Below are 23,706 nucleotides of genomic sequence, written 5' to 3' on the forward strand. Positions count from 1 at the left end.
AAAGGAGGAAGGAAGGGAGGAAGGAAGGGAGGGAGGGAGGGAGGGAGGGATTTAATAAGGGGAGAGATTAGATTTGTTTGGTTTGACATAAGAGAGCAAACCCAGGAACAAAGGGTGGGAGTTGCAAAGAAATGAATTTAGGCAAATGTCAAGAAAATCTTACTTACAACTGGATGTGTCTGAGAGTGAAATGAACTATCTTGAGTGGTTGCAGGTTCCCCCTGCATGAAGGGTTTCAGGCAGAAACTGGACAATCATTTGTCAAATGTGTTATAATGGTGATTAATTCCACATTTGGGTTGGCTGAAAAAAATGTCCACTGAGATCGTTTCTAGCTGCCAAACATTGTGATTCTTTGCTAGAAAATGTATGTATGCTATTGTGATCATTGCTATTACTATTATTTCCAAGAACCTTTCATGGACAGGAAAAAAAAATAGATTTAAGTTGCAGCAAAGGTTCTTAACAGATTAGGGAAGGATGGGAAGGAGAGAATTTGGAACTTAAAATGAACATTAAAAATAAATAAAAATTTAAAAATAAATTGCAGCAAAGAGGATTTAGATTAGATATAAGAAATTCCAGGTCTACAAATCTAATAGTATTAATGATTTTAACAAGAGACTATAAAACTCCAACCCTTGCACAGGTTTATTTCAGCAGCCTTCTTGTCTGAAGTCAGACAAAAGAATTATAAGTATTTTCCAGCAATTTCTCCTTTATTATTTTTCTTATTTTTTAAAATTTGTATTTGTGACATTTCACATGGGAAATGATCCACAGATAATTCTTGAGGACTTGATACACAGGGCTCTAGCCCTAAAATATTCCTTTGTCTTTTATCTAAAACTTTGAAAGCTCCATGAATGTAATCTCTTTGAGGGCAGGAACTAAGTTGTTGTGTTTTTTCCCCCATTTTGTATATGTATCCTTAGTGCCTTGAACCTTACAGATATTTAAGAAATGTTGCATTAGCTTGGATTGATTTGTGTCTTCCTTAATGGCACAAACTCCCTCAACTGATTCAGATTGCAATCCCTTCTATACCTTAGTGTTGTGGTCTAAAAAGTAGAGGTCCATACCCCCAAAGGCCATGGGAATACCATTCATTGGGAGGATGGGAAGATGGGTTACATGTTACTCTCCCCAGAGTAGCAAATCATAAAACTTTTCTCCAGTGTAACAAAATCTTCAGAAGTGATGCTCTCCGAAATAGCTGAGGTGGGATCACTGGAAACTTCCTGTTGCTGGAAAGTCTACAGGACAATGTCTGTGGGGTTTACTTGGACCTTCAATAGAGATATCCATTGATAAAGTCTTAGCTCTTCTTTAACAAGGAGGATTTGTGTGATTAGATTTGTTTGGTTTGACATCAGAGAGCAAACCCAGCATAAGACAAGCAAAGGCACACTCTAGTCCATCATCCAGAGCAGCAGTGGAAAAGGCATAATTTTGAGGTCTTCTATCTCTTTCTGGTACAGCATAGCCATGACCAAGACTAAATTTGACAGGGCTTATTCTCTCACTTCAAAGCCCTTGTCCTTCGTGACCCAGTGGCCCTACTTGCCCAAAGGATCCTAGTTGACTGCAATTCCATCTTTATTCTTGAGCAAAGCCTCATATTGGGGACTGATGTGGCCATTAGACATGAAGAATGGAGCTGCCATGATAGCCCACAGTGCCATCTGAGTTACTTGTTGATCCCAGCTGAGTCCAAAGTTGCCAGTCACCATTGATCAGCACCATTCCAAGCCCCTGGTCCAGCAGCAGGAACAAGGTTCTCCTCCTTAGATACAGGTGAGGCCAAAATACTCTTACTACTCCAGAAATTGAAGATATTACCATAATCCCTCCAGTGGTTGCAATATGAATTTCTGTATAATTGGGCTCTGGAAATGACCAGTATACAGAAGCCACTCACAAGAATACAGATGCTTCTGTTAGTTTTGTTGAGAGCAAAGAACACCTATTTATAGTTCTTCTACCAAATTTTCTGTCTTTAGACTGACATCCATTATATTTGAGCAGGTCTACTCCCCAATAGGCAAAGGTTTGGTTTACCTACATGCCCCACAAAGGTCCTCACAAGTTTACCTATTATCCTTAATGCTCTTCTACCTCTTATCCTTCCACCCACTCCAATCTTCCGACTTCTGTACAGGCTTCCAGGCCCTCCTCTTCTGTATCACTCATTAGCCCTTGGGGAAGTATCTTATGCACAGCCTGCCCCCAGATCACCTCATGGCTATGGAAGGTGCCCCTCAACTAGCTCCAGCCCCTTATGTGGCTCAGCCCTCTGGTACAAGGACTGCTAGGAAAGCTCTCTGCTCCCAACCTTTTTCATTCTCAGTAATGAGCAGGCATAGACAAGTTGAAATCTGTATTACAGTTCTCATTATCTTTCCCATCAAGCCCACCCTTTCTGGAATTTATCTTACAGGGTGCCACCATTCTTCCAGTCACCCAAGTTTAGAACCCAAGTGTCAATTTGTAATCTTCATTCTCCCTTATCCTATAAATCCAAGCAATTGTCAAATCTTCTTATTTTTACTTCCATAACATCTCTCCAACCTGTCACATCTCTATTCACGTAGCCACTGCCCTAATTTAGGCCCTCATCACCGCTTTGCCTGGATTATTTCAATAGCAGGTATTCCAGCCACAAGTCCCTCCCTTCTCCAATTCATCTTCTCCAAACTGCAAGTGTGATTTTCCTAAAGCATATATATGACTATGTCACTCTCCTATTCAATAAACTCTTTTGGCTCCCTATTAACTCTAAGATCTAATACAAGATATGGGTGGGGTTTTTTAACCCCTTTAAAACCTGACCCCAAACTTTCTTTTCAGAGCTGTTATATATTAGTTCTCTTATTCAGCTCTACTGTCAATCAGAACTTAATTTCTGAATGTTCCTCGTACATAAACACTCCAATTTCTTGTCTCCATACCTTAGAATTGCCTATCCTTTTATGCCCAGAATGCACTCCTTCTTCACCTGAGATTCTTAGAATCCCTTGTTTCCTTCTAGATTCAACTTATCTTCTACATGAAACCTTTCCTGTTTCCCCCACTGAGTAGTGCCCTTCCTTACGTAAATAACCTGAAGTAAATTTTGTATGTGTTACATTTATGCTGACTTTTGTACAGATTTAAAACTCAAGAGTAGAGATTTTAATTTTTGTCTTTATTTCCCTTGCTTACCACAGTGTTTAGTGGGTAGCACGTGTTTAATAAATGTCTGTTGGCTGGCTGAGTGCTAGAAGAAAGTTCTAATTGATGAGATTGTAAATACATTTCGGTTCTTTGAGAGACTAACTTACTTAGTTTTAGCCATAGGAAAAAATCAGATATGTATCTGGGGGAAAAAGGTAGAGGGAGGAAATATGTACAATATACTACCAAAAAAATTAGAGTTCTATACTTACACTCTGGGGAAAATGTGAATCTTCCAAGAGAAAATATTTATATGATAAGAGCTAGCAGTAAGATTACATATGCCAATATTTTATTTTTTATATACCAATATTTTCTACACAGAGGTTCACTGGTTATTGAAAAAAGCTTAGAAAAATTAACTAAATTGAAGATATTACATATCTTTCTTTTTAAAAGGATAAATGTCCCAAATTTACCAACCTTTTCTTTTTCATTTTTAATTTATCTTCATTTATTTTGTTAAATATTTACCAATTACATGTTTAAATTTTTAAATTAAAATTTTAAGTTAACACTCATTTTAAAAAAAAATTAGTTCTAAAATTTCTTCCTCCATACTACCCTTTGAATCATTGTCTTGATCAAGATAACTAAACCTTTCATAGTTGATCATCATTAGTTACAATATTGCTGTTACTATATACAATGTTCTCCTGGTTCTAATCACTTCACTTTGCATCAGTTCAAATAAGACTTCCTGGGGTTTTTTAAGCCATCCTGCTTGTTATTTCTTATAGCATAATAGTATTCCATCACAATCATACACCACAACTTATTCATCCATTCCCCAAATGATTTACTGACCTTTTCTATGATGATAAATTGGCAGCCATGCAGCAGTGGATAGAATGCTAGACATGAAGTCAGAAATACCCGAGTTCAAATCTTCTCTCATCAGCTTACTAGCTGTGTGATCCTAGGCAAGTCATTTAGCTTCTAGTTGCCTCAATTTTCTGAACCATAAAATGGTAATGATAATAATAGTATCTACCTCCCAGGATTGTCATAAGAATCAAATAAGATCATATTCGTAAGTGTTTAGCACATAGTAGGTACTTATATTTCTTTCCTTTCACAGATATCTACAAAATATGACTATCTTTTCCATCATAGTAGGAGTGTAAAAATGACATTTAAAATTCTTTACTGTTTTGGGTTTTTTTTTGCTTTTGTCATTTTTAATCCTCAATAGAATATACTTTTCAACTTCTTCTCCACACCAGAAGAATTACAAAAAGTACTCTTTATTTAAAAAAAGAGTAAAACTCTTTCCTTATTTTGTTTTCTGTAGCTATCATATTCATGTCTTAACAGCACAATAAAAATCTATTATATATTTGGCCATTCCCCCAATCAATGAACATCTACTTCATTTCTAGTTCCTTGCTTCTACAAATGTGCTACTATAAACAGGGTGTCCCAAAAGATTTAGTCCAAGTATTATCCTAGTCTTATCACAGTATTGAATTTAAAAGCTATTTAAGTTTAAAATTGCACCAAGATTTTGGGGACATCCTATATATATTGTAGTGCATATGGGACCTTTCTTTCTCTCTTTGATCTCCTTGGGATATATGCCTTGCATTGAGACCTCTGGATCAAAGGCTTTTATTTTATTACTCTCCTAGCATAATTCTAAGTTGCTTTTCAGAATTATTTGACCAGTTCATAAATCCAACAGCAGTGTATTTGTGTGCCTCTCCACACCTCTTTCAGCATTGCTTATTCCCAATTTTTGTCATCTTTACCAATGTGCTGAGATAAAAACCTCAGAGTTGTTTTGGTTTATGTTCCTCTTATTTTACAAGTGATTTGGAAGATTCTTTCATGTGGGTCTTAATCCTTTGCAATTCTTCTGAGAGCTATTTGTTCATATCTTTTGAGTACTTGTTCATTGAATAATGGGTTTTGGTACTATATATCCTTATTTGTTCCCTATTTGTCTTGAATCTCAGTCAAAAGTAGCATTTTAAACTATGAGCAAGAAAGTAATTGCTTTGTTGGGGAACCTCATGCATTTTTGGAACCAGATGTCTGAAAACATGCTCATCATTATATGATGTTTGTTGCTGGAAACGATGCAATCATGTCACCTATGAAAACTCTCTGATCTGCATACTTTAAAAACTTAGAAATAGAATTTTCTAACCAGCTAAAAAATCTTCCAAATGAGGAGTTTCAGTGGGTTTTGAAGTTGTTTGTCAAAAAAATATAGAAATGAAACATCTTCTATTTAGTGTGCAGGAATAACTGATTGATGTGAGGGAAGATGGGAAATTATAGGCTGAATTTCAACAAAAAAAACCCTTATATAACTGGTTTATATGGAAACTAAAAATGAGTTCCAAGATCCAGAAAACCCAGCTAATGATACACTTCTTCCACTTGAGTTTGAATGTCCTTGTGAGATATCTTTTTCAGCTACAACAGGTATTTTTTAAAAACCCTTATCTTCCATCTTAGAATCAATACTGTATATTGGTTCCAAGGCAGAAGAATGGTAAGGGCTAGACAATGGGGGTTAAGTGACTTGCCCAGGGTCACACAGCTAGGACGTGTCTGAGGTCACAATTGAATCCAGCACAACAGCCATTTTTAAAAACAATGTATCGAAATAAATAACAGAATCCTATAAATATGCATAATTTATAAATTTGTGTGTATGTCTATGTGAAGATGGTTGCTTGTAGACCATTATCATTATCTTTATTAATAGCTTATCTTCATAGAGCATCTGGGTGACTCAGTGGATAGAGAGTCAGGCCTGGAGATGGGAGGACCTGGGTTCAAATGTGGATTCAGACATTTCTGAGCGGTGTGACCCTGGGCAAGTCACTTAATCCCAATTGTTTAGGCCTTATTGCTCTTCTGCCTTGGGACCAATGTTTAGTGTTGATCCTAAGAGAGAAGGTAAAGATTTTTTTTTAAATAGCCAATCCTAATTAGGCCCTATGAGCAAGAATATTCATTACTTTGTGGCCAGGCTTCCTATGAGGATTCCCTCTAAACTTAACTAGGCTAGCCTTTGGTTAAGACACGTAAACCATTGCTGAAAATAGAATCCAAACCCCAGAACACCAAGAATAGCAGTAGCCCCTGAGATACTCATTTACTCAACCTGGTTCTTAAAGCCATGGACCAGAGATCAGGCCTCTGCAGAGGTAACTTGCTGGCTGTTTCTTCAGGGGCTACGGCATCCCCTCTTCTCAGAAGTCACACACAGGCTGCTGAAGACGCAAAAGAAAGTTCTCATCATGAAAGTCAAATGATCTAATGCTGGCAATGGAATACCATTAAATGGCATATAAATGTAATGGAATTGCATAATGTCATAAGAAATTATAAAAAGGATATTTTCAGAAAAACCTGGGAAGATTCTACTGATGCGAAGTGAATGAGCAAATTAAGAATAATATCATCTATAACAACATTGTAAAGACAACCAATTTTGAAAGACCAAAGAACACTGATCAAAGCAATGACCAAAGCAATTCTAGAGGACCACTAAAGAAGTTAGGCTATCTGTTGTGCTATGCTTTCTTGACAAAAAGGTGAGGGATTCAAGATGCAGAATAAGTTGTTTTTTCGGATGTGGCCGATGTGAGAATTTGTTTCACTTGATTATGCATAATTGTTGCAATAGTTTTGTTTGTCTTTTTTTCTTTTTTTCAATGATGGGGAGAGATGTGGAAGGGGGAAAAATAAATGCTTGCTAAATGAGATTTTTAAATGAAATTTTTCAAGAAATTACATAAAATAAGATACATTACCATCTGCTTTGCAGCAGCACCCTCAAAAAAAAAAAAATCGACTTGCAGACAAAACTTCCTATATGTGTTGTCTGCCCTGATTAGAACACGAACTTCTTTAGACCAAAGACTATGTAGTTTTTATATTTGCATCTTCACAACTTACCATGGCATTTTGTACATAGTGAGCATATAGTAAGAGCAATTAATAAAGTCTCTTATTTTCATTAATTTATTCATTGGCAGAACTGATTAGTCTGTCTTTTGCTAGCATAATTTTATTTTTTTTTAATCCTCACCTTCTGTCTTAGAATCAATACTGTACATTGGTTCTAAGGCAGAAGAGCAGTAAGGACTAGGCAATGGGGGTTAAGTGACTTGGCCAGGGTCACACAGCTAGGAAGTGTCTGAGGCCAGATTGGAACCCAGGACCTCCCATCTCTGGGCCTGGCTTTCAATCCTCTGAGCCACCCAGCTGTCCCCTGCTAGCATAACTCTTTCAAGAACTCAGGGTCACTTCCATGACACAGTGAGGCATTGGAGGTAGACTGGTGAAAAAGGCAATAATCATAGAGTCTGTTTATAGTTGCCCTTAGAATTATCTGAGGAAAAAATTTGAAGTTTCAGAGTAAAAGCATATATAATGATGGAAGGAATAAGGTCTTTGAGAGCTTCCGTGTGTATAGTTCGGTGTGAACTGACAGATTCCAAGCCCAGAAACTTAAAAGTGAAGTGTATTCCATGAAACAGCTATTTTCATGTCATTATGTATTTGGCCACTGAGCTCCAAAATCCAGATGCTATTAGACTTTTTTTTTAAGTTTTTGCCTTTTTCAGAAGAAAAACATGTTCTATTGTAGGTTGCTAAGAGAGCTAGATTTTGTTTGGCAATTCAGGTCAAAACAATCACAGGTGGATGACTTTGATTTGTAGCAATAATTGGCATTCCTGTGTCTTGAAATGTAAGAGTTCATCTGCACCAAGGCAGAATAGTGATAATTGCCAAATCTAGGGGTGGGGAAGTAGCAGCTGGTAAACATCAAACTGTGCGCTTCTCTGCTGACTCTGTGTGTGTTTTTACACATAGCTAAAAATGTGTTAATGACTTTCTATAAATAAAAGCAATGTGGCTCCAGCAGCAACTGAAATGGAGCCTCCTTGTAAGTATCAAAAGTCATTCGTAGTCCTTTTATTTTTAATATGGGGGGAGGAAACTATATCATGTGTATGGCAATAATTAGGCTTTGAAGTTTACAAAATGATTAGGTGATCCAGTGGTACCCTTAAGCACGTTGAGTATGTTTTTCCTCTGAGGCTTCAACTAGTGCCACAGTCCCCAGTCAGGATGTTCTCTCTAAAGATCCAACCAGGCCTTCTCATTCTGGGTGATATTTGTCATGCTTCCCCTAGAAATCCTCCAAAAGAGGATTTGGGGGATTCTTCCTCTAGATGTGTTTAGTTGTTTTGGTTGTGTCCATCTCTTCATGACCCCTTTGGGGGTTTTCTTGGCAAAGATACTGGAGTAGTTTTCCATATCCTTCTCCTGCTTGTTTGACAAATGAAGAAACTGAGGCAAAGTGACTTTTGCCAAGGATCACACATCTAATAAGTGTCTGAGGTTAGATTTGAACTCAAGAGGATGTCTTTCTGACTCCACGTCCTAAACTCTATCCACTAACCACTATGAAGGGTTGGCAAACTATGGCAAGAAAGCAAAATCTGTCCTACTATCTGCCTGAGCTAAGAATAGTTTTTACATTTTTAAATAAAGTTTTATTGTTTTATTTATTTAAATTTATTTGTTTATTTAAATTTTTAAATACAATAAAGCTTTATTAGCTCATGAGCCATTTAAAAACAGGAAGCAGGTTGGATTTAGGTATAATTTGTAGCTTACTTACCCCTATTTTAAATCTCTTCACATAGCAAAAGTATCAATGGAGTATATAGATTGTCAATCAGTTATCCCTCAGTCTTGCTACGCATCTAGTTCTCCTTTTCTGGACAAACTTTTTGTTGTTGTTATTATTATTATTATTATTATTATTATTCCAAATGTTTACAAATCCAAACAAAACAAACATTTCCATATAAAGAAAAAGAAGGCATTACACAAATGAACTCACAGATCTCTCCTATATGTTTAACTTACTTTTCTTCATATCTACATAATAAATCCCATCCACTACTGTCCCAGACCCTCCCTACATGGTAAAGGACAGTGATGGCAAACCTATGACACGTGTATCAGCACTGACACACATAGTCATTTTCGATGACACACAGCCGCATACAGAGAAGTTTGCGGCCGCATGCCAAGGATGAAACATTTGTTGTAGTGTAGTGTAGACACTCTGTGCACTATAGATGGCAATTTTACCTATATTGAATTACCTATTTTGGTTTATTAAATACAGTTATATATTACAATTATACATTTTTGTTATTTAAACTATAAATATCATGAAATTATGGCTTTTTTTCCTCAAAATGACACACCACCTGAGTTATGCTCGATTTTTTGATGAATTTTGACACACCAAGCTCAAAAAGTTGCCCATCACTGATATAAGATATTGTCATGGAGACCAACGTCTTCATATAAATTAAGTCTTTCATGTTTTATTTTTTGGTTCACTTTCTAGACTTAACTCTCTCAGTTTATCTTCTAATATTAGTTCTGTGGCTGTGTATAAAGTTCTCCTGGTTCTACTCACTTCATTGTTCGTTATCTCGTATAATTCTTTTCAGGTTTTAAAGAAAATCAGTTTATTCATTGTTTCTTATGGTGCAAGAATATTCCATAGCCAAACATTTATTTGATAATATATATTCTCTACTATTTCTACAAAATTTTTCATTGGTAATATAAAAATAGCTTGATACTCCAGAGTCTGAAGTTAAATCATGTTTCCCACCTTTCAGTGGAGAGGTGATTGGACATAGGTGTCAAGTAAGGGATGCTTTATCTAATGTATTCATGTTTTGATTTACTTTACTCAAGTATTATTTCTTGCAAGTAAGAATTATATTAGTGCTGGATTGTCACTGAGAAGTGATAAGGAGAAAAGAACACTAATAAAACATTTTTAAGTTGTAACTTTATATTATAAGTTATTCATATTCGTTGTGGCTTACTCATGGTCACTATGGGTCACTCTACTCTCTTTTGAATGATCTGCAAATTAAATTCCTCAGAAACTAGTTTTCTATGCTTCATAGTTATATAGCACCGCTGCTGGAAGAAAACTAATGTTAAAAAAAAAATAGATTTTTGTTTAAAAGAAGTGATTGGGGTAATTTTTTTTTAATCTACACAAAATTTCCCAAAAACAATCCAACATGCTGTCCTCTTCAGTTCTGGGCCCAATTTGTTGGCAATTGGCATTCCTTCCAAGATGATAGATAGATAGATAGATAGATAGATAGATAGATAGAGATACATACATACATACATACATACATAAACAGACAGACAGATAAAGGCAGACAAGCAAACATAAAGTTATGCTGATTGACCATATCAAGACCACTTCAACTATTTATTATGGTTTGAATATTAGGTATTGTTATTGACTTGCTTTGTCCCATTTGGATATATAATTCTTTGTTTTAGAGTGATTATGGATTTCATTTGGAAAGCTCTGAGGTATTCCAGGGCTTGATCCAATCAAAATAATACCATTAACAAACAAGAATACCCAGAGGACCTTACCATCTATGAAGAATCTGTCTTCCACTTAGAATATCCATTGGACCTCTTCCATAGTAGTGGCAAACTCATTAGCAAGTATAGATCTCTCTGTTTAGTACCTCACTTGGTATTTATAAACAGATCATAGACAGATGTCAATAAAAGAAATATAGGTTGAAGCATTATACTTAGCGCACATAGGAAACATCTAATAAAAATTGCTGGATTGAATTGAATTTTAAGTGGAAGAGTCAGCACTAAATCTTACTACCTACCTTTAGAGAGAAAACTGAATTAAGAATCAAGATTCCTCAAATTCTATCCCTACCACCCTCTTTAGCACAGTTCAAAGTGCTAGCAAAGATACAAAAATCTCTTTTATATACTGACTAATATTGACCAAATTTGAGTTATAGGTAATCAGTAAATCATCCATCAATAAACATTTATTAAACACCAGTTGGATTTAAGACACCATGCTAATGGGGGGTGGGGTGGGGGGAGAGCAGGGTGCCAAGATAAAAAAACAGCCCTTGCCCCCAAGGAGCTTACATTCCATTAAAGAAAACAATTTGTACATATATTATTAAATACAAAAGATATATAAACTGCAGAAGTACTAGAGTTTAGTGGATTAAAAATAGCCATGAGTAGGAGGCAGGCAGTGAGTTGGACTGAAGAAATTTAGGAATTCTCTGAAGTACAGATGAGGAGGAAAGGCATTCCAGGTAAAGGCAAACCACCTGTGGAAAATCCCAAAGACAGGAAATGGAATTTTATGTGCAGGGAATGGCAAATAAGCCAGTATGGCTAAAATGTAAAGTATGTGAGGGGCAGTCATTCGAAATAAATCTCAAAAGGTAGGTTGGAGCTACTCACTGTGAGGAGAATTGAATATCAAACAGAGGAGGAGGATTTTTTAAATACAGAGCCAATTGGGAACTACCAGAAGTTCCTGATCAGGAGAATCACATAGCAAAATGCTTTGGGAATGTCCCCTTGGCAGCTCTGTAGAGGACAAATTAGAGGGGAAAGAGACTTAAGGCAGAGAAATAAAATAAAGAGGCTATGGCAGTGTTTAGGTAAGAGGTGATGAGGCCTTGAACCAGGTGTGGCTGTGGAAGTGGGTGGGAGGAGAGGGAGATTGTACCAACAGAATAGATAAAATTTAACAACTAATTGGATATATAGGGTGGGGAAATTAAAGAGTCATGGGTAAGTCCAAGTTGTAAACCAGAGTAACTGAAAGGATGAAGATGCCCTAGACAGAAATAAGGAAGGAAGGATGAGTGGGAGATTTTGAGGATAATGAGTTTTATTTTAGACATGTTGAGTTTGAGATGCCCACAGGACATTTATTTGGAAATGCCTAATAGGCAGTCAATGATGCTGAATTAGAGCATATGAGAGAAAGAGAAAGAAAGAGAGAGAGAAAGAGACAGAGAGAGAACACCACTTCTTACGGAATTTACACAAAACAATCTAAAAAGCATGACAAGAAATACATTATTCAGGGGGCAGCTAAATGACTAGATAGAAAGCCAGGCCTAGAGGCAAGAGGTTGTAGATTCAAATTTGACATCAGATACTTCTTAGCTGTGTGACCCTAGGCTGGTCATTTACCCCCAATTGCCTATTCCTTATCATTCCTCTACCTAGGAAGCAATACAAAGTATTTATTCTAAGATGGAAGGTAAGGATTTAAGGAAAATGAAGCATATTATTCAGGTATAAAAATAGATCTTCAGCATAAAGAAAAAAGAAGAACGTTATTCATTTGTTTACTTGTTTGGATATTTATGTATTTATTGCTGTGTTGCTTCTCCTATTAAAACATATGTTTCTGTTTTGACAGCAATAAAAGTAATAACATTCCCGTAGTACTTTCTATCACTCTTTAATCTTGATGCTCACAACAACCTCGTGATGTAAATACTGCTATTATTACACTTATTTAATATAATATGATATATGTTATAATATTTCTGACATTATCCTCCTTTTACAGGTGAAATCTGAGGCTCAGAGGGTTATGACTTATAGGATCCTGCTCTCTATCTACCATATTAGTACTATTAATCTCATTTTTTTTTTTTTTTTACCAATGAGAAAACTGAGGCTCAGGGACTTGCCCAGGGTCTCACAATTGGTAAGAATGAGAGCAGAGTTTTGCACAGAAACATTTCTTTAAAGTCCCCTTAGCTTAAAATTCCTATGTTCTATGATTCTCTTCAAAAACTTGGATTTATGTCAAATAATATAAGAGGCTTTAAAATATTTTCCAAAAGACAACCAGGTGTGGACATGAAGTCAAGAAGACCTAAACTCAAATCTTAGTTCAGACACATAGCTATGTGAATGCAACTAAACAAGCCACTTAATGACTATTGTTTGCCTCAGTTTCCTCATCCTTTAAAAATATGGATACTAATAGCATTGTTGTAAGGACCAAACAAGATAATAGTTGTAAATCACTTTTCAAAAGTAAATCACTACCTAAGTTCTAGCAATTATTATTATTTAATATTTGTAAATCACACCCCAACCCCTGACCCCACTAAGATATCCTCAAGGATTCTAGCTGAGCCTTTGGCTCATGACTGACATGGGCAGGAACATCTTGGATAAGTCACTTGACCCTCTTTGTCTCAGTTCCTCTTCTATAAAATAAGCTGGAGAAGGAAATTGGAAACCACTCCAGTATCTTTGCCCCCCCCAAAAAAAATGGGGTCATGAAGTGTCAGACATCACTGAAATGATTAAACTAAACAACAACAAATTCCCAATCCCTACAACAGTGCCTGGCACTTAGTAGGCACTTAATAACTACTTGATGATTGATTGTAAAAGCTCTGAGAAACAGTTTATATATATATATATATATATACATATATATATATATATCAATATGCTGGTCCTGCATATCTGAGTTACTTTGCAGAGGCTTTTACTGAATCTTTGGAAGCGTTCTTTTAAACCTGTGCTGTTGGCCAATCATCAAAAAATTCTACAAATTGTTGTAAAGAAATCACATTACTGCTGGTTCCCCTGGTATGGTGCTGATGGCTACTACCCAGATAATGGCATAGGGAGTTAAACCATAACCTCAACTGGTGCAACTAAGGGGAAGAGAAAGGGCAGAAGGGTTCAGGACAGAGCAAGCCTTACTCATGACCTTTACAGCAAGTCAGAGAAAGAAAAGGAAGAGAGGGACACAGAATACATGCCACTTCCAGAATAGGCCAGAGATTTGAGACTTTGCATTGTTTCACAGTCCTTTTGCCAACAATCCTGGTAGCATGCCTTCTGTACCTTGGCCAAACTCCCTCATTTAAAATCTCTGTCCTCACCCCTTAGGATTTTGCATATCTATCTCAGCTCTTTGGTTTTTGGCATTGTTGGCTCTTTTCTGACCCACCCTCTTTTTAAAACTCCTTTGGATCCCAATTTGAACCCCAAACCTCTTTTCCTTACTCTGAGTTATGGTTTAAACACTGGTTATTTGTCCATCCCCTTTAGGGGACCATAATAATTAACTCATCCCCAGAAGTCCATCTTCATTTGCCTTCCACAGGCCCAATTCCATGTAACATTCAGAGGATGCCATGGATCAACAAACATTTATGAAATGTGTTAAGTTTCTCCTGGATGCAAAGTACTATAGGTCTTAGCTATTTGTTTCCTCTCTTAAGAGGAATACTGGTCTTTTCCTTCTCCTGCTATCAGCATCACCCTTGGCTTGGAGATCAGAATAAGGCAGAAAGTGTTCTTTCTCTCTTTAAAGTGAAACTAGAGAAAGAGAAGCACTGCCAAACTCAACAAAGTCTAATCACTTTGAGAAACCATAAGGTAATATATAATAAAATCAGAAAATGCCATACTTAGGAGGAACTTCTGGGTTCAAGTAGTGCAATTCATCTCTGAACAGAAATTCTTTGACAACACTCAAAAGTGGGCATCTTCTGTCTAGTTGAAGAGCTCCAAGCACCAGGAATTCATTCTAAAGGAACGTCAAGTAATTTTATTGATTTCAAATGCATGTGGTAGCAAACTCAAGTCAAGGTAACAAAAATAGTCAGTCCTCAACATCTGCACATTTAATTTTGGTGACTTCAAGAATTTGCATGGTTTTATTAGTGACTTCAGTTTTATGACATTTGTGGCCACACAGGGTAGAGGGGGAAAAGTGAGAGTTGGATATACAAGTTTGTGAAGCAGTTGGCCATCATTTCTAGCAGATGCATCTGTCATGATCTCCAATGCCGTCCAACAGCTATGAAGAACACAGAGTCAGAGGTGATGTCAAGACCTCACCAGTCTCAGTGTAATACTCAAGATCTCACCAGTAATACTATTGTGCTATAAGAAGTGACAAGCAGAATGATTTCAGAAAAACTTACATGAACTGATGCAAACTGAAGTAAGCAAAACCAGAATTTTATGCCCAATGATAGTAATGTTTCTCGATGAACAACTATAAATGACAATACATGATCTAAGACAATCCCAGAGACTCATGATAAAAAATGCCATCTGCCCTCTGAGAAAGAACTGGAGTCTGAATATAGACTGAAACATACTATATCTCATTTTCTTTTTTTCCATTTGAGAACTCTTCCACAAAATGACTAATATGGGAAAATGTTTTACATGTTTACACATGTAAACTCTATATCAGATTGCTTGCTATCTCTGGTAGTGGGGAGGGGGAGAGCAAGGGATAGAATTTCTAACTCAAAACTTTTTTTAAATGAACTTTAAAATTGTTCTTTACATATAAAAGAGAAAAAATAAAATATTATTTTTTAAAAGGCCGCAGTAATCTAGGTATCCTCTTGACAGCCACAACTAAAGTCCTAGTAACCACTTTTTTGGTTTTCAGAGGGCAGTCTTCTTCATACCATCTAACAGAGTGAAAGATTCAGGTTAAAAAAGGTTTTAGTTTTAAGAATTTAATTTGCTTTGCAGTATTTATGGCACTGTAGATTTCGTGTAATGGGAAATGTGAATATTGTCTGAAATCAATTTTTTTGTTTTGTTTTTTAATTGGGATCTTAGCACAAAAGCCCACAGAGTTCCAGGGAATTACTAGTAGAAAAGATGTTTTACATATTACCGATTTTATTTTGTGCATTCCATTTTATGGGTTATTTCATGGCTACTATGTTAGGGAAAGTGTGTATTATCAGAATTAATGCTTTAGTATAAAGAATTGTATGCAGAAAGCATATTTTCAGCAACCTCCAGCAAAAGATGACAGTTTTGGGTGATCACAGGAGCCTAACCTCTTATTTCTCATAGGTTCAATATATCAGCATTTTTGTTTTTTTATTTTCCTATAGTTTTCTAGGAACATTACCCCTTTAAAAGCTGAGGATTGACTGCAGTAATTAATTCAGTTCAATAAGCACTGATTAAATTTCTCCTATGTGACAGGCATGTCTGCCTTCGGGAAGCTTACATTCCATTAAATGAATTATATTAAATTCTGGATGAAACAGGGTTTGAATTACAGAACTTTCTTTAAAAATCATACAACAAACACCAAGAAAAGTAATCATACAATAAATATCTGTAGGGCATTCACAGATTGACAGTTCTAATGAAAAGGGCTTACCATGTCAAGAAGTTATTTCCCCTGTGGCCCAGCTTCCCATACCCAAATCCACAGCTGATTTGGATAGAAAGAAACATCAGCAGCTTCCTTATTTTCCCCCAGGTGTGATGAATGAGGAGGTAAGCGTGTTTGTTATGCAAGAAGCAGCTGCCAGAACCATAATTGACATTGCCAAGCCAATGGTGATGGACCGAGAAATATATTGATGGGAAAACAAGCAGGCCGTGGCTCTTTTTTTTTCTTTCTGGAGTTGCCCCACTGTGCCTTGTAAGACTTATGTTGCTCCCTCGTGTATCTTTATCTCTTCTCTTCACTAGAGAAGTTATTCCTTAAGACTGCAGGAGCCCTGTGGCAAGCAGTTGTAGCTGGGCTTGGGAAGGAGCAAAGAAATCCTCAGTGGCATTGCCTCCTCTGCCCACCTCCCCCCAAAGCAGTCCAGACTCAGGGGTCTCCTTTGTGTTGCTCTCTTACATTTTGGCCTGAAGGGGCTGTCCTTGGTACACACTCTCCTTAATTATCTTATATCTGTAGGTATAGTATTTTTCCTAATTAGAAAGGAGGAGAACGGTACTTTAAATTTTGGATTCATGGGCATCATGGAATTAATGGTTATAGAAAATCTAAAAAAATTGGGTGATTTTTTTTTGTCCCTTCTATTGTCTTTTACCTAATTCATTACCATCACTGTAAAAAAAAATGAAAGAGAATCTTTCAGGACTGAGGATCATTTTGTCATTTTCTTTTTTTCTTTAGTAGTCATTGTCAAAAAACTCATTTTTTAGTGGCTAATCTACTGCGTTCAACCCATACAACACTCATCTCCTATCTCTTTGTGTCTGCCTAGGTTATTTTCTCCCTCTCCAACCCCACCTCAGTTCAGCTCTCTGTCTTCAACTCTAGCTCAGGAATCCCAGGCTTCCTTCCCTACTCAGATTAAACCCAGCATTTCTACAGGAGACCTTTTCTTGATTCAAACACTATGGGATTGCATTTTATTTAATAGAAGTGTCTTGTTATTGTTGTTCAGTCATTTCAGTAGTGTCTGACTCTTCATGACCCCATTTGGTATTTTCTTTCTTTTTTCTTTTTTTTTAAACCCTTACCTTCATCTTGGAGTCAATACTGTGTATTGGCTCCAAGGCAGAAGAGAGGTAAGGGTAGGCAATGAGGGTCAAGTGACTTGCCCAGGGTCATACATCTGGGAAGTGTCTGAGGCCAGATTTGAACCCAGGACCTCCCATCTCTAGGCCTGGCTCTCAATCCACTGAGCTACCCAGCTGCCCCACCATTCGGGATTTTCTTGACAAAAACACTAGAGTAAGTTTTCATTCATTTCTCCAGCTCATTTTTTAAACACGAGGAACTGAGGCAAATAGGGTTATGTAATTTGCTCAGAGCCACACAGTTAATAAGTATCTGAGGCTGGATTTGAACTCATAAAGATGTCTTCTCAATCCCAAGCCCAATGCTGTCTCTATTGAGCCACTCAGCTATCCCACACTGAACCTTGGTTCAGACCTTTGATTGATTCCATGGATAAATTAAGTATAACATACAGCCCATCAACCAATATCTTTAAGAATCTAAAAGTGAAGATAGAAAGATTTAAATGCATATTAGTATTTCAAAATTCCATGGGGCTCTCTAACTGTAAGTTATGTTATTTAACAATAGTTTTCATTTTTAGAGAGGCAGCATGGTGTAATGGGTATGGAATTGGCATTGAAATCAAGAGGATTTGGATTTAAGTCTTGCCTGATGGATATTAGCCATATGAAGCTAGGCAGTTCACTTATATTCTCAGTGTCTAAAGCAGTGGTTCCCAAACTTTTTTGGTCTACCACCCCCTTTCCAGAAAAAATATTACTTAGCCCCCTGGAAATTATTTTTTTTTATTTTAATAGCAATTAATAGGAAAGATGCACCTGTGGCCATCACTGCTCTTTTGGATCGCTGCGGCACCCACCAGGGGGCAGTGGCGCCCACTTTGGGAATCACTGGTCCAAAGCAATACTCTAAGCTGCAGAGAAATACCTGGCATGTATCAAAAAAGGGAGTTTCCATACCAGAAATTCCCCATAATAATAAAATCACAGATCTGTACCTGTACCTGTGTATGCACTCAAATATTTGATAGGGTTTTGCATCCCCAGAACCTGAGACAGTGCCTGGTACACATAGTAGGTTGGGGATGAAACTCAAGTTTTCTAACTTGAAGCTCAATCTCCTTTCTACTATACTACCCATTCCTCTAAGTTTAAGAATTCTTTCACATAATAATGATAATAATAATAACTGCCAATTATATAGAGAGAACTTTCAGGTTTACAAAGCACTTTGTATACATGATTTCATTTGATCTCACAAATGACCCTGCAGGGTATGTATTATCAGTCAGTTAGCAAGCATTTATTAAGTTCCTACTATGCGCTGGGCATACAAAGAAAGGCACAGCTCTTCCTCTCAAGGAATTCACAAACTGGGCTTCTAATGACTTAACCATGTGACTTTAGGCAAGAGACAATTTCTCTGAGATCTAGTTTGCTCATCTATAAAATAAGGCTAATAACATTCTCCCTTTGTTTTTAAACATAAATTTTGTTAAGCATTCAAAGAATAATAATAATAATAATAATATAAGAATAATAATAATAATTCCAATATTATATGAGCTCTACGAAAAAATAAACTTAGAAAGAACTTTTTCAGACTTCCCTTATGATAAAAAAAATGGTCTTGATATGTAAAGCAAAGCAATGTTCTCATTTTAACTTATAAGATTGCTATAACGGTAAAATGGAATGATATATATGTACATGATATGAATACATAAATAAATGCAAAGTAAAAAAATGGAAGAGGCAACATGTAAATAATTATGGATAGAGTGCCAAACCTGGAGTTATGATTCGTCTTCCTGAGTTCAAATCTGGCCTCAAGACACTTACTAGCTATGTGGTCCTGGGCAAGTCATTTAAGTCTGTTTCCCTCAGTTTTCTCATATGTAAAATGGAGAAGGAAATGTCAAACCACTTCAAGTAACTGCCAAGAAAATCCCAAAATGGGGCTGTGAAGAGTTGGACAGAACTGAAATGATTCAACAACAACAAAAGATATATTTAGGGGACAGCTAGGTAGCTTAGTGTATTGAGTCCAGCCTAGAGATGAAAGGTCTTGAATTCATGTCTGACCTCAGACACTTCTGAGCTGCATGACCCTGACCAAGTCACTTAACCCCTATTGCCCAGACCTTACTGCTCTTCTGCCTTGGAATCAATATGAAATATTGATTAGAAAACTAAAAGTAAGGGTTTTTTAAAAATATATACAGAGTAGGTGAATGGAATTCTCAGAGGAGAAGGCACTAACTTTATCAGATGAGAAGAAACAGTATGCCACAGTGGAAATAATGTTAAATTTGGAATCAAAGGACTTAAATTCTAGATGTGCCATGTATTCCATGGTTGATGTTAGGCAAATCACTCCCTGACTCTAGGCCTCAGCTTTCTTATCTATAAAATGAGTAGGCTAGATTTGATTTCCTCAAAGGTCCTATCTCACTCTAAATCTATAATCTTATGATCCCAGTTTTATAGCTAGAGTAACTGAGGATCAGAGAGAGTAAATGATTTCCTTACATTGAACTTCAGAAACTGAACTTAGGGGTCAGGTTTTCTTACCTGCACCCCCTCTCTTCTGAATACCCCAGGTCACTTTATCTGGACCAAAATCACAATTCCAAAATTTCAGGTCTTGTTTAATGCTGTGTACATCCTTATACCTCTGGGGAAGTGGTCCAGGGCCCTGTAGATCTTCTCATGTTCTTCCTCTGGCTGGAATGTCAGAGAAAAGTGTCACTTTGGGACCATGAGATCCCTTGAACTACCTTCTCTTTACAGTCCAATTCTCAGAATATGTTGAAACTTCCAAGTTGCTCCTTAATACATTTCCACTTGCTCAAGTGCTCTGGGAGGGTTGTCACAGATCATCTGTGCACATCATTAGGTACACATTTTGCCTCTCATTTAGAAACTGCCTAGGCACTGAAGGGAAGAGTCACAGCATGCCCCCCCCAGGGACTCTAGACTCCTTTCACACTGTATAACTTAAAAGGAAGCTGCTTCTTTACTCATAGAAATACACCACGGGAGGAAGGGAAGCCCCAGGTTGCCTGCTGGAAGAACCTGGGGAGGATAAACCCCTGAAGAGTCACTGCTCCCACCAGAGAACAAGCCTCACTCCCCAAGTGAGATTTCTCTTCCAATGGCACAATAGTCAACTCACTCCTGTCTGGCTCCATTGGCAAATCTCACAAAAAGTATACAGAACAGATAGGATTATTTTGAGTATAGGGAAAACTCTTGGCTCTCCTTCCCTGACTCATCCCTAAAAGCTCCACTATATCCAAGGTATTCCCTGTTCAAAGTGCTAGCCTTTAAAGGCAAGTGATTGCTTAGATAACAAAAAATCATTGCTCAAGATGAGTTATTATAACAGAATTATTCAAAGAACATGCGATTAATGGAGTGACCAATGTCAGAGGCAAATTGATAAAAGCATCATATTTTAATGGTTAGAAAACTGGCCTCGGAAGTCAGAAAGACCAGGGTTCAAATCCTGTCTCACATACTTACTAGCTGTTTAACCTGAGCTAGTTACTTAAGGATCTCTAGATCTCCATTCTCTTATCTCTAAAATAAGGGACTTTGATTTGGTGAACTCTAAGGTCTCTTCCTCAGTAGCTAGGTGACACAGTGCTGGGTCTGTAGTCAGGAAGAATGGAGTTCAAATTTGGCCTCAGACACTTACTAGCTGTATGATCCTGGTCAAGTCACTTAATCCTCTTTGTCTCCATTTCCTTATCTGTAAAATGAGTTGAATAAGGAAATGGCAAATCGCTCCAGTATCTTTACCAAGTAAAACCAGTAGAGGGGTCACAGAGGGTCAGACATGACTGAAAAACAACTAAATTACAAGAAAACAAGCCTTCTTCTAGCTCTAAGTATATGATCCTATGAACGTACTGACTCAGACACATACTTTCTATGTAACCCTAGGCTAGGGGATCACTGCCATACACAATTCTCTAAAATGACAAATTGCAGAACAAGTGATCATCTGAATTAGTAGAATTTTCTCACTGGGAATTTCCCTCATCAATGCAATCATAGGCTTGGTCCACAAAAATAATTAATTTGAAGAACATTTATCCTGTTTTGTTCTAACTAGCTTTTAATTCTTTTATTTTTTTTTTAATTCTAAAATACTTTGGATGAAGAGTAACAGTTTCTCTCTCCCTTGGCAATTAAGCATAGGTTCAGTAATTGACAGAATGATGAGGTGAGACATATTGGATGGGGCCAACAAAAGTTTAAACTCAGTGTGTGGAACTGCAACAAAAAATGAAATTATCCCCTCATGGCTGAAGCATTATAAGTCTATGCTCTTTTTTTCTCCTCTCTTTCTCTTATTCTCTTTCTTATTCTCTCATTCTCTGATATATTTTCTTTCTCTCTGGTTCTCTCTTTTATTTTCTCATTCTCTTTCTCTCTATCTCATTCACTTTCTCTTGTTCAGTGTATGTCTTTATCTCTCATGCTTTCTTTCTTTCATTGTCTCTGTTTCTCTCTCCCCTTCTATTCTTCCTTCTTTCCTTCCCTCCCTTTCTTTATTACAGTTCCCTCTCTTTCTCCTTGTCACCCTCCCATTCTCTCTCTCTCTTCTTTCCCTCTCCTCCTGCTATCCCTTTCTATCACCCTCTCTGTCTTGATCCTTCCTTGCTCCTTCCTCTCTCCCTTTCTTTTCTCCCTTTTTATCCTTTTCTCTTTGTAGACTTAGCAGCTCACCAGGCTGCCTCCCTAGCTCACAACTCCTAGTATGCCCCTATTACTGTGAAGAGTATTTTTGTGAAGCCAGTGCCAGCTGCCATTATAGCTCAGAGAGCCTACCAGCCCCCAGGAAATTCACTTACCAACAGCTTAGAGAAGACATCCTGGGTTGGGGCCAGGCAGTGCCAGATGGTCACTGGGGTTATTAAAATCATGCATGTTACCAGAAAACCTTTGCAAAAATAAAAAAAATGGAACCCTTAATTCCCGTGAAATCCCCTCATTTGGAAAAGACTTTGTTTCTAATCATCCACAACATACATTGCTGTTGATCCCCATGGATGTGATGTTCGGTGCCCCTTTTAATGCCACTGTTGTGTTTTTTTCATCTCTCCTGCCAGGTTCAGCTAATCCACTATAACCACGAGTTATATACAAACGTCACAGAGGCTGCAAAAAGTCCAAATGGATTGGTAGTAGTTTCTATATTTATGAAAGTGAGTATCCTGCATCTCTTCATTCTATCATCACCTTCTCCCCAAACCCTAAAAGAATTGGGAATTCCCATAATGATCACTTGATATCAATTGGCATGTGAAAATATTAAAATGTGCCATAACCAATTCAATTTGACAAAGCTTTATCAAGCCCCTACTTTGCCAGACATTATGTTAGTCACTGGAGATATGTTAGTCACTGCCCTCAAGAAGCTGACATTCTACCAATTGTTATAGCAAAAAGCTTATAGAAATATTACAGCTTATAAGAATAGAAATATTATAGCTTATAAGAATATTATGGCCAAAAAGCTAAACTTGGCAATTAAGCAGGGAGTTTTGGATAACGTTATGCCCAAGCGGGTCAGTTATCTCTCTGACTCAAGGTTCCAGGGGCCCAACTCCTGGCTGACAACCCAGGGACACAACTCCTAAGCAGAACAACCTTGAAGATTAAGTCCTGCGGCACTTGGAAGCATCCCCTACTCCCTCTATCTAACTATTAGCTCACCCTAAGACAAAGGCACCTATATCCTAGAAACATATATATTCCCTCTTCTGAATGCATTCTTCGAGACTCTCTTTGATGGGTTTCCCCAGTGCGTACTGGCAATAAAGCTTTCTCCTGCTTGATTGCATTGTCTTGTGTGTTCCTCTGGTGGCCACCCATTTGAACCCTAACACAATCAAGCTAAACTATAGAAGGCATCTAGATCCCTATTAGTGCAAATAATGAATCCCATAAAATGGCCGCATATTCAAATTTGTTCTGTGTATTTCCAGTGGACTAAAACTAGTTATAACATTCTATATAATTATAACTGTGAATGTTTCACATTTGAATTCAGGTGACTATTTCGAGGGTGGGACTGAAAAAGGAGGCAATCTTCTGGAGAAGATGGAATAGAGAGGAAACATTTGACCACATAGAGGAATTTGTCTTTGCTAAGAGAAGGATCACCTCTTCATGTGAAATAGGAATGAGGAAGGAGAGAGTGGCAGGAGGTATCTAAGTGATATGAAATAAGGAGGAGGAATTTCCTGTGCTATGGAGGAAACCTATCACTCACCAGGGATGAAAACCTGAAAACCTAGGGAATTC

At 37.2% G+C, this 23,706-nt stretch overlaps 1 protein-coding gene across 1 annotated transcript in view; it reads left to right on the forward strand.

Annotated features, from left to right (window-relative positions):
* CA10 (carbonic anhydrase 10) overlaps window positions 1–23,706 on the forward strand; it is a 696,068-nt gene that overhangs the window by 623,851 nt on the left and 48,511 nt on the right. Inside the window, exon 5 of the mRNA XM_044676329.1 lies at window positions 22,509–22,604. Coding sequence (XP_044532264.1) covers window positions 22,509–22,604 — 96 coding nt within the window. The remainder of the gene's footprint in view (window positions 1–22,508; window positions 22,605–23,706) is intronic.

Source organism: Gracilinanus agilis, chromosome 4, assembly GCF_016433145.1.
Source record: "Gracilinanus agilis isolate LMUSP501 chromosome 4, AgileGrace, whole genome shotgun sequence".
NCBI lineage: Eukaryota > Metazoa > Chordata > Mammalia > Didelphimorphia > Didelphidae > Gracilinanus > Gracilinanus agilis.